General features: G+C 38.6%; 1 protein-coding gene across 6 annotated transcripts in view; it reads left to right on the top strand.

Annotated features, from left to right (window-relative positions):
- LOC117416835 (oxysterol-binding protein-related protein 9) overlaps positions 1-12,316 on the top strand; it is a 66,351-nt gene that overhangs the window by 50,542 nt on the left and 3,493 nt on the right. For all 6 annotated transcript variants that reach the window (XM_059034735.1, XM_059034734.1, XM_034028253.3 and 3 more), the window contains 8 exons: positions 1,088-1,200; positions 2,174-2,292; positions 6,350-6,435; positions 7,764-7,935; positions 8,927-9,011; positions 9,655-9,765; positions 10,066-10,129; positions 10,277-10,417. In XM_059034735.1, coding sequence (XP_058890718.1) covers positions 1,088-1,200; positions 2,174-2,292; positions 6,350-6,435; positions 7,764-7,935; positions 8,927-9,011; positions 9,655-9,765; positions 10,066-10,129; positions 10,277-10,417 — 891 coding nt within the window. The remainder of the gene's footprint in view (positions 1-1,087; positions 1,201-2,173; positions 2,293-6,349; positions 6,436-7,763; positions 7,936-8,926; positions 9,012-9,654; positions 9,766-10,065; positions 10,130-10,276; positions 10,418-12,316) is intronic.

The following is a 12,316-nucleotide window of genomic DNA, read 5'->3' as shown; positions in this document are numbered from 1 at the left end:
ATTAAAGACATTCTGTAGCACAAGTTATTACACACAGTACAAGAGAACTGCTTTTACAGTTCTGATGCATCTGGAAGGCACAATGTGGATGTAGCTGTACTTTTTCATTATACACTTCTCTTTTTGTATTTACATTTTATTCCGGTGCCACTACCAGTACGGTACTACCTTTAATATTGCCATTTCATATTAATAAATAAATAAAGAGAGACACACACACACACACACACACACACACACACACACACCACAGTCAACCTCGGTTAACTCAACACCGTTGCTTATTTCCACAAGCAATCTTGGCCTTGAATTTTCTCCATATAAAATATATGTATCCTGCCTCTTAATTTTTTATTTTGACACCATGCTTTACTCGTAACTCGATACTTATTACGGGTACCGAAGGGATAAAAACTATTGGATAACTCGACAGATGTTGTTTCAAGTGACCTCTGACTGGAAACCGATCATTCATTCGCAACTGGCTGTGTGGTTGGTCCAGTGGTTAAAGAAACGGGCTTGTAACCAGGAGGTCCCTGGTTCAAATCCCACCTCAGCCACTGACTCATTGTGTGACCCTGAGCAAGTCACTTAACCTCCTTGTGCTCTGTCTTTCGGGTGACACGTAATTGTAAGTGACTCTGCAGCTGATGCATAGTTCACACACCCTATTCTCTGTAAGTCGCCTTGGATAAAGGCGTCTGCTAAATAAACAAATAATAATGATGAAAAAAAAGAAAATCTTAAATACAAAATTGGAATTTTCAACTGCTTTCATTTAATAATTTATATTGTATTTGTTTGTTCAGAGTTCACTGCCTCTATAGCCACCAATCAGCCTGATTCTAAATGCTCACTGCAATATTCATGAATCACTATCATCACTTTCACAGACCCCATTTGGATACCCAAGGTTTCTGATTGTGTAAAGCAGTCCAGTGTGATAATTCAGTTTTTTCAGCCTAAGCAGCTGTCTGCTGGAGTCCTGTATATTGATTGAGTGTTTGCTCTCAGTGCAGGGTGGAAAGGGCACTGCAGTGCTACAAAGAGGTGATGCGGTTGTGGTTTTTCTTCTTTTTCTGCACAGTCCGTCTATGACCACGGCAGTGCTGCCCCACAGCAGCACAGGGAGCAGTCTGAAACGACCAGACACCAACGAGTCTCTCAACTCCTCCATATCAAATGGCACCACTGATGCAGGTAAACCCAGGGGGACAGGGTTGTGAAGCGGGGAAACGCCCTGGAAATGACAACCTGATTTGAATACATCAAGCTAGATTGATTTTGTCTGTCCCATTGTGTTCACGGTTTGTTATATCCTGACGGGAAAGGGATAGGAGAAAAGGTCATTACTGATTTGTAAGCAGACAGACCTGCCCTGCATTTCATTTGAGGCATGATGTTTGGATAGCACTAATAATGTTTGTTTAACTATATTCTCTTTCTCAAGAAGGATGCGCTCCAGCTGGATTCATTAGGTCATGAGAATGTAATTTTCTGAAAAAGGGAGTGGGAATCCATTTATTTAATCACTGAAGTGAATAAATAAGAGCACATATGTTCAGGAGTATATGATGTTTATGGGGGAGGTGTTCTACCTTACCAGACATTTAATGGTAACATTGAACGAAAAACAGGTAAAGATAAAACTGTCCCAAACCTTTCTTAATGAATGAAGAACAGGGAAAACTGTGAACTATGAGAGAACATTACTCTGTACAGTATGAGAATATACAGTAGCTAAACCTCCAGAAGTCTTTGAGGAAAACCCCAATGCAATTCAGGACAGAAATAATTATTTGTTTAAAATATTTAAATATCTTTGCTAAAACACGCAAGACATGCATTATACATTGTAGGGGTGTTTCCATGCATACCAGAATTTAAAGCTATCAGAATGACTGTTTATCTGTAGATACTGTTATTGTATTGGTGTACCATTATAAATCAGTGCAAATGACTTCAAAAAAACGCAATAATACCTATTGTAGAGGGAGTTACCACTAGAGATCACAAAACATTTTTCGTCTAAACACACCCCGACACATTTACATTTATAGCATGACCAGGACCTTGCTTGGACTCCCTCCATAATTTAAATTATAATCCCTGACAGCAAACCCACACTGACAGCTAGAAAGCAGGTTAAGAGACTCGTTGCTGTTGTTCACAGATCAGTTTGACAGCCATGATGACCGGGATGACGATGGGGAGGGCGAGTCTGTGGAGGAGCACAAGAGCGTCATCATGCACCTGCTGTCCCAGGTCAGACTGGGGATGGACTTGACCAAGGTGAGAGACCAGCTGTCTGTCAGAACTGCAGGGTCTGGTGATGCTGTTTCAGAACCTGGGATTGCTGGAGCTGTCCAGTGGATAGCTGAGCTCCACAATGTGGCTCTTTTGATTTAGAAGTGGAGTGTCCTATCCAAGGCACTTAATAATAGGTTTGAAAAGACTACAAGGGTAATTAATGTTGTACCTTTTTGGTTTTTCAGTAGTTTGCAAAATGAGACAATAAGTCATTCACCTTTTTAGAGTATGTGTTTGCCTGGGGTTCTTCATCGGAACAGCATAAAAGCTGTTAATTATAGAACAAGTTTCGCCTCTTTTCAGTTTGTCGTTTCTGACCGGCCTAGCTGACGATGTGTCGTGATTTTGAGTGGGGTGGAGATACTGGTACTAAAGTAAACAGTAGGAAATTGTCAGGTATGACAGGTATGATTGACACCTGCTTTATTTGCTGTGATGTTCATTAGCTTGAAAATCTCTACCCCGGTTGCATTTGGTCAAATGCTGGTCGGAAGCATTGCATTAAGTAGCATCATGTCTCAATTAATAACTCGAGTCTGCTCAAAAATAAGTACGTTCCTCTAAAAGGGGAGTGGTTTATTACAGTATTTTGTGAGCCCCTGAAAAATAAACTAGTTCTAATTGTATGTTTAATGAGCAGTGCAGTCAGGTTACACCTTATCTCTCTTATATCTAAATCTATATATAGATAGGTAGTATGGCTGTTTAAGTTTATAAGTAGACATGACCTCTAACTTAGAAGAATGTAAACCGACTGGTTAAAGCCTGCTTGATTATCACTATGTAACACAATTTTTGTTCCTGGGTAGTAAGTGTTATTTCCTAATTGCTTATGCCTCAGAAGTATAGAAAATGGCTATTATTCCCCAAAAACTTTGCTTTTGTGACCAGGACAGTGATATTTAGAAATTTACCTATTTCCAATGAGAAAACGGGCAAATTTGTGTCTTTTCGTTCACATAACGTCAGAAAAAAACAACATATGAATCCAAATTAACATGTATTTATACTAAAGTAATACAAAAATGACTACAAAAGATTTAGAAGTGAGTAGTTTTTCGAGATTTACGATTATACTGTAAATCACTTTCACGAATCAGCCCCCAAATGTAGTCTGCCATCATGTTCTCGTTATACTGTCCTTGGTAGCAGTGTTCAAAGTCCAGTATATCCTGGTGGAAGCGCTCGCCTTGCTCCTCCGAGTACGCTCCCATGTTCTCCTTGAATTTATCAAGATGAGCATCAAGGATATGGACTTTGAGGGACATCCTACAGCCCATTGTGCCGTAGTTCTTCACCAGAGTCTCAACCAGCTCCACATAGTTTTTGGCCTTGTGATTACCCAGGAAGCCCCGAACCACTGCGACAAAGCTGTTCCAAGCCGCTTTCTCCTTACTAGTGAGCTTCTTGGGGAATTCATTGCACTCCAGGATCTTCTTTATCTGTGGTCCGACGAAGACACCGGTTTTGACCTTTGCCTCAGACAGCTTAGGGAAGAAGTCTTGAAGGTACTTGAAGGCTGCCGACTCCTTATCTAGAGCTCTGACAAATTGTTTCATAAGGCCCAATTTGATGTGCAGTGGTGGCATCAGCACCTTCCGGGGGTCCACCAGTGGCTCCCACTTGACGTTGTTCCTCCCCACAGAGAACTCGGTCCGCTGTGGCCAGTCCCGCCTGTGGTAGTGCGCCTTGGTGTCCCTGTTGTCCCAAAGGCAAAGATAGCAGGGAAACTTGGTAAAACCGCCTTGGAGACCCATCAGGAATGCCACCATTTTGAAGTCTCCTATGACCTTGATGCCATCTCAGAAAAATACAGATATGTATCCACTTAGGCAGCTGGAACTAAACTGAACTGGTGGGCTTAAGGCCCCTGTATTTATACTACTATTTATATTACTGGAAAGTTCTAGAAGTTACTCCAAGTTTACTCAGCACTGAATCTATCTGGAATGTTCTGGAAAATAGGTAAATTTCTAAATATCACTGTCCTGGTCACAAAAGCAAAGTTTGTGGGGAATAATAGCCATTTTCTATACTTTTGAGGCATAAGCAATTAGGAAATAACACTTACTACCCAGGAACCAAAAAAAAAAAAAAATTGGTTACACGGTGTTATGGAAGAATATAGTAAAACAGACACAGAGAAATTATATTTTGGTGTAAAATTGGTGCTTGATTTTTAATTGTTCATTTGAGGAGTGCTTTCATTCTTCGCAATTTAAAAAAAATAATAATAATTTAAATGCAGCATTTTAATTAGACGGGCTCTAAGCTTAACTTCAAGTTTTCCAACAGCAGCAGCGCCACCAACCTTTTAATATGTTTAAGTTATGTAACTGTGCCCTGTATTACATAAGGATCCTGATACAAATGTGCTCGGAAACGGTTTGCTACCCAAGATAAAGGACCTTTACAGAGTGCTTTATTGCACAACTCCAGGCAGGAAAATGATCGATAGCAGCATTTACACAGACTTTGGACAGTACATGGTTTGAATACAAAAAAAACCCAACTGTTTACTTTGCCATCGATAGCGAGGATCAGAACAAACAAATAAAAAAACAATTTAAAAATAAGCCATCACTGTCCTCCAAGAGAAAGCTTACTAAGTTATCTGTAAAAACATTGGCTGAGATTTTTCCACTGTGGGCAAATTGTCAATATTCTTACTGTGAAGTCTGAAATTTGCCACACTGAAAACTATAGGTCATTGTGTAGAAAGGGCACATGCAAATCACAGTTTGGAAACTTTTCATAAGTTTCTTGCCTGGTAAGTTTGTGTTTGTTTTGTAGTTACAAAGGACTGTGGCAGGGGATTTACAAACCACTAAGTCATCAGATCAGTGTTTTTTTTTTTTTTGTTTTTTTTTTACTGTGGTTAACATATCTTTACAGGGATGAAAAGAAGACTAATTGCATTGTAGTTTGATCCATTCCTGATTTGACCATGAGACACACACAAGAACATGAGAAAGTTTACAAACGAGAGGAGGCCATTCGGCCCATCTTTCTCGTTTGGTTGTTAGTAGCTTATTGATCCCAGAATCTCATCATGCAGCTTTTTGAAGGATCCCAGGGTGTCAGCTTCAACAACATTACTGGGGAGTAAAGATTCCCATGATTCTCTGTGTAAAAAAGTGCCTCCTATTTTCTGATCTGAATGCCCCTTTATCTAATCTCCACTTGTGACCCCTGGTCCTTGTTTCTTTTTTCAAGTCGAAAAAGTTCCTTGGTTCGACCATTGTCAATACCTTTTAGAATTTTGAATGCTTGAATCAGATCGCTGTGTAGTCTTCTTTGTTCAAGACTGAAGATTCAATTCTTTTAGCCTGTCTGCATATGATATGCCTTTTAAACTAGGAATAATTTTTGCACTCTCTATAGAGCAGCAATATCCTTTTTGTACCGAGGTGACCAGAACTGAACACAATATTCTAGATGAGGTCTTACTAATGCATTGTAAAGTTTTAACATTACTTCCCTTGATTTAAATTCAACACTTTTCACAATATATCCAGCCATCTTGTTGGCCGCCTTTTTTATAGCTTCCCCACATTGTCTAGATGAAGACATTTCTGAGTCAACATAAACTCCTAGGTCTTTTTCATAGATTCCTCCTTCAATTTCAGTGTCTCCCGTATGGTATTTGTAATGCACCTGAGCTTGTCATCTGTTCACTGGTCAAGCATGTATTAATCAAGCACATATTAAAACCTGGAATGGGTGAGTGCTATACAATAGGTGTCTTATTTCCATCCCTGCTTTAGATTAAATTGCGGGGCGTCTCAGACTGTCTGGATATTATTCTCTGCCAAGCCTTTCTGCATGGAAACACATTTTATTAATCATAGATGGGATCAGTGCAATTAAGCTGTTTTGGTTACCAAGGGGGGAAAAAAACAGTTTTAGGGCCTTATAACACAGTTAAGATGAGGGCAACCTTTTTAAATGAGAAGTCTTGCCATCTCTTCATTTTGACAGTTAAAATGAAAGATTTTATTTTGAATCAGTGTCTCACATTTCCTGTTTGTTGCGGCAGGTGGTTCTTCCTACATTTATCCTGGAGAGGAGATCATTGCTGGAAATGTACGCAGACTTCTTTGCACATCCCGATCTGTTTGTCAGGTAAATATATACTACATCTAAAGAACCCCTTTGTAGTTTCCCCCAAATCCCGATATCCACAGGTCTCTATTTACTGGTTGTCAGATCTGACTATTGGGGTTCATAGACCCTCTTGTGTTCTCCTAAAGAATATGTTATTTATAACTCTGCAGACCTTTAGGAGTGTGCAGATACAGCTTTCTTTCTGCTGTGTCTGACTACAGCTCTTCATCATGTCAGCTGACCTGGGGCGTTGGGCATTTTTCTAGAATTGCATCATAAATCTTACAATGCTTTAACCAGATAGATAATATCTAGGAATTATTGGCAAGTATTTTTAAAGGGGTTGCTTGTCTTGTAGCCTGTGCCAAGAAGCATGGTGCAGAGTTTTAAAGTCTGTGGGGGCTTTGCTGATTTACAGTGCTGGTTAGATTATATTGCAAGACAAGCAGTTTTTTTAAATGTTTTGAAGGCATTTTTAGGTCCAACAAGAGCACTATTGTCCACAAGCTTGGGTTTATCCCATCAAGATCATGCTAAAGGCTGAACCTGCTGTGCAATGGGATTTTACTGTTAATTTGTAATCCCAAATAGCATCCAATCAGAATTCACTTCCAGACCCTGCAAAGTTATCCTTCCCTCCTTTAACATAACATCAAAACCATTGTTGTTATTATTATTATTATGAATGATCTAATTTACAAAGAGCTGCAGACTGTTGTTGATGTTTAGACACCACTTCAACTCTACAGACCCATACAAATGACTCTCACTTTTTGTATGTAGATGGTTTTATAGATCATATTAGTGTCCTTAATGTATCTCATGTGCAACAACTTTACTCTCTAAACACTAAACATCATTGAATGACATATGAATGGATATATTCATAGACAGATACAGATACATAGAAGAACTGATTGATGGGTACATGTTTTTTTTTAGGGTATTTTCAGTACCATGATCACTAATTTATTCCAAAGGATAACAGGCAATGATAGAATATGTAGTAATACTAAAATAAACTTTGTAGAATTTTTACAAAATACATTTCTTCTAGATTACTGCGTCCTTGTTTTTGGTTTATAAAATGTCATGGAACAAGCGAAGTGCTCTGATTTGGTTCTTGTAGCGCACTTCTTGGGTGGTCGAAGGCACTTGGCTCATAACAACTGCACAGTCTGTCATGTGTTGTTATTTATTTAGGTTCATCCTCCCGCAACCAGGTTTTGTAACTTCTCTCCAGCCTGCAAACCTGGTGTCACTCAATGTAGCTGGGTGGGTGATTCTTGCCTCCAGCCTCTGCTTTGCTCTCTCTACAGCACGTGTCTAATGCATTTTTGTGATAGTATTGCAGATCAGACGGATCCCAGGGACCGCATGGTGCAGGTTCTGAAATGGTACCTCTCTGCCTTTCACGCAGGACGGAAGGGCTCCGTGGCCAAGAAACCCTACAACCCCATTCTGGGAGAGATCTTCCTGTGTTACTGGGACCTGCCTTCAGACAACGAGGAGAATGTAGTGAGTGCACAGTGTGTGTGTGTGTGTGTCTGTGTGGCTGACTAAACAGAAACCTACAGAAAGTAGTGAAATGCACCAGTTACTTGTTTTTGATGTAATGTATTTCACCTGCTTTACCAGTCATATCTCCTCTTCAGAATGGTGCTGCTTGTTATGTGTTTGCTGGCATTTCCACAGAGAGCAATTGCATTTTAAGTGCATCAATTTATTTTTTCATGCATAATGCAAGTGGAAAAACTATCCTTTTAAATTATGCATATGGTTAGCTTTAACCTCACTGACCTTTTTTAATTAGTATTTAGTATTTGTTTATTTAGCAGATGCTAAATTAACCATCGAAAGTTATGGATTTTAATATCAGCAACCCTTTGTAGGCTGGTTAGCATGGATTTTAAAACTGTTTCCAACAGCCTACCCAATAGGCTGGTTATAAATAACTACAGACTGAAAGCCTGATTGAACGGATGTATGCATTTTCAGTGCTAGAAAGTTCATATGGAATGGCCCACTGGCACCCAGTGAAATTCAGAACTGACTTTAAACTTCTCTTGCATATGGCAAGCAGTAATCAAGCCCCTGTCTACAAATCCAAACTCCTCCTTCCTTATAAGCCTCAGGGTTGATTTGGCCAACTGGTACCATTTTAACCACATCTGGACTTTAAAAAAACAAAAACATATTACAGAACCAAGCAATCCACCTGTATTGCAGCAACCATTTCTCTTTTGGTGGTACTCCCAGGATAACCACAAGTAGGTGCTTGATGCAGTCCAGCGTGGCTTCTAATAGTTTGCTCAAACTCAGTCTCAAATTCAGTCTGCCCTGGGCTAGTTCAGTGTGCTGTAGACTAGGTGTCATAATCAGGGAGATTTGGGCTCACAGTTGCTTTGCCACACTAAATTGTGTCTTAAGACCCATTTGTTTGATTTTGGCTGTAGTTGTTGTTGAGTATTGTGACACGAACACAATCGATCCCCTTGTTTCTCCCCAGGAGCCTGTTTCAGAGGGGCCTGCTCCTTGGTGCAGTAAGAACGATGTGTCTTTTGTTGCAGAGCAGGTCTCGCATCATCCACCCAGTAAGTCCTGCCTTTTTATTAAAAGTATGTCGCGAGTCACAGTGGATTTACAAATGATCATGAGCGAGTTCCAGCCATGGATTGGCCACATTTGCATCACAGTTTATTGATGAGAATTATATTTACATTGTATGAAAGTAAGACTGCCTCCACTGAAATTTGGTAGTAACATTTAAGTTATGAAGAATATCTTGTCTGTGTCTTTTCATCTATCTGTCCCTATGTCACAATTCAATTTTTGCATTAATCTGGAGAATCGCTTATCAAATTGTGACTAAACATTTAATTGCTAATTCTTATCTTGCACTGTACTGTTCTGTAACCCTGCTGATGTATTTTATGTCATCAACTTTTTCATCATACCGATGGCTCTAGTTTTGAATTTACAGCTGTGGTGGGGGCTGTATGTTCCTGACATTCCATTTGTTTCCATTTACACTTTAAACTTTTACAGCCTTAATGTCACATAGGGGATGAACAGGATTTCTCTGGGGTGCATGGATGTTACTCATTTATAGCACAGTATTAAATATTTTACCAGGGAGAAGCCACAGTGGTGCACTGTAACCACCTGTTCACAGTGAAACTGCAGTGTCTGTTTATGGCTATTGATTTGCCTCCTTGTCTTTTCTCTGCTTTGCAGTTTCTGCATTTTATGCTGAGTGTTACAGCAAGAAGATTCAGTTCAATGCTCACATCTGGACAAAGTCCAAATTTTTAGGAATGTCAATTGGGGTCCATAATATTGGACAAGGTGAGTTTCTAAAGTTTCTTTTGAATTCGCTAAGAACAAGAATTTGTGTAGATCAACAGGAAGGAGCGAAGTTATTTAAGTCGGCACAATCTATGTTGGGTTGTTCCCATGATCTAGATAGCTGTCTAAATATTCCAACTAACTGTGCCTGTCTCTAGTGTGAAGACTAAAGACTATGACTAAGACTGTGCTTGTAGTGTGATTTTTTTCTCCTGGTCTAAAATGCATCCGCTGTAACATCTGAATACTACAGATATTATAGGAATGTGTTTTTATAAATATTATTATTATTTTTTTAAGGGTGTGTATCGTGTCTAGAGTACGATGAACACTATATTCTCACTTTCCCCAATGGCTACGGAAGGTATGTATTCTGCTCATTTGTGTGTGTAATTTTCATAGTGCTTTTCAAACTTTCAGTGTTATGTAAAACAGATACTATTTAGTCAGGTAAGATGTATCCTATACAGTATTGGCAACCCCCATGAGTTTTGTTTTTCTCTCCTGGCAGGTCCATTCTCACAGTTCCTTGGGTAGAGCTGGGTGGGGAGTGCACAATCTCTTGCTCCCAGACTGGATACAGTGCCACCGTCAGCTTCCACACAAAACCTTTCTACGGCGGGAAGAAGCACAGAATCACAGCCGAGATCTTGTAAGTGCTTTTAGAAAGTTATTTTAAAAGCCCTTGGGCAGATTATAATTCATGTATAGTGATCGAAAATTTCTGTAGATATACACATGTATCTCATTAGTCGCGTATATATGAAATTATAATTTATAGTGGACCCCAGTATTAATGTGCTACATTGCAGATGGCTTGTATGAAATGATGTTGCGTTAATAATATACTATGTATATATATATATATATATATATATATATATATATATATATATATATATATATATATATATATATATATATATATATATAATGCACTGATACACAAAAGAAACACAACATTTAGGTCTAATGGATTTAATCAAATATTTTAAACATAGATATCAAACAATCAGAAAATATGAACAAAAATACAGATCAAAAAATCTTAAGTTTTCAGTATGAAACGTGACACTGTGAAAATGAAAACATTACAAAGTTAGTATCGGGTATGATCTCCCTGAGCATTAACACAATCCTGGCAGCGCTGACACATAGTCCTGATCAGCATGTGGATAGACTGCTGTGGGATGTTCCGCCACTCTTCCTGTGCAGCTGCAGCCTGCTGGCAAAGGTTGACTGGTCACGGTTGTCTCCTGTGGATGGCCCAAGTGATTTGGTCCCACAGATGCTCTATTGGACTCAGGTCAGGAGAAAAAGCTGGCCACGGCAAGACCTCGACATTGTTTTCTTGATGTCGTGCAATTGTAATCGCTGTTCTTGCGTTAATTAAAATCATGTCTTTTCGAATGGCTATTTACAGATTCTTAATCAACTCATTTTGGCAATTTTAACTCAACTCAAATACCAAAAGCTTAGCACCTGCCGTTTTTATGAAATCACATGACTAGAGCTCAGTGTTTTGTTATCCCAAAGAACAACACTACTCAATCAATCAATAAACCTATCCGCTCACTATTTAAAATATAGGAGGAGGCTGTGTGGTCCAGTGGTTAAAGAAAAGGGCTTGGAACCAGGAGATCCCTGGTTCAAATCCCACCTCAGCCACTGACTCATTGTGTGACCCTGAGCAAGTCACTTAACCTCCTTGTGCTCCGTCTTTCGGGTGAGACGTAATTGTAAGTGACTCTGCAGCTGACGCATAGTTCACAAACCCTAGTCTCTGTAAGTCGCCTTGGATAAAGGTGTCTGCTAAATAAACAAATAATAATAATAAAATGCAAATGACATTATGTGCCCAATGAGCTATTGATGTAAAACCTAGACTGTTGCTTTTTCATTGTGCATCAGTGTTTGTGTGTCTATCTATCTATCTATCTATCTATCTATCTATCTATCTATCTATATATAAATATAAATATAAATATAAATATATATATCTATATCTATATATATATATATATATATATATATATATACATATATCTATATATATAGATATAGATATAGATATAGATATAGATATATATATATAGATATATATATATATATATATAGATATATAGATATATATAATTATATACAGTTGTAGTCAAAAGTTTACATACCCCAAAGGAAATTTCTCAAACAAATTATAGGAAATGTAGCAAATGGAAATGGAAACCCCAGCCCCACTTGCAGCCAATTCACTTTGAATGTCTTTGGCAGTCAATCTTGGATTGTTATTAACCTTCCTCACAATTCTTCTATCTCTTCTTGGTGAAAGAACCTTCTTTCTTCCAGGTGAGGCTGTGTTGTGAAAGTACCATGAGTCTTGTACTTCTTGATTAATAGAAGCAATAGTTGAAATTGGGATACTCAAATGCTTGGAAATCTTGTATCCTTCTCCAGCTTTATGACAATATATAATTTTCTTCCTAAAGTCTAAAGAATAGCTGTTTTACTTTCCCATATTTACTTATTGGTAATGACAGCAATCATCCTTTGCCTA

The sequence above is a fragment of the Acipenser ruthenus genome, chromosome 12 (genome assembly GCF_902713425.1).
Source record: "Acipenser ruthenus chromosome 12, fAciRut3.2 maternal haplotype, whole genome shotgun sequence".
Taxonomy (NCBI): domain Eukaryota; kingdom Metazoa; phylum Chordata; class Actinopteri; order Acipenseriformes; family Acipenseridae; genus Acipenser; species Acipenser ruthenus.
This window is presented reverse-complemented; position numbering and strand designations above follow the sequence as displayed.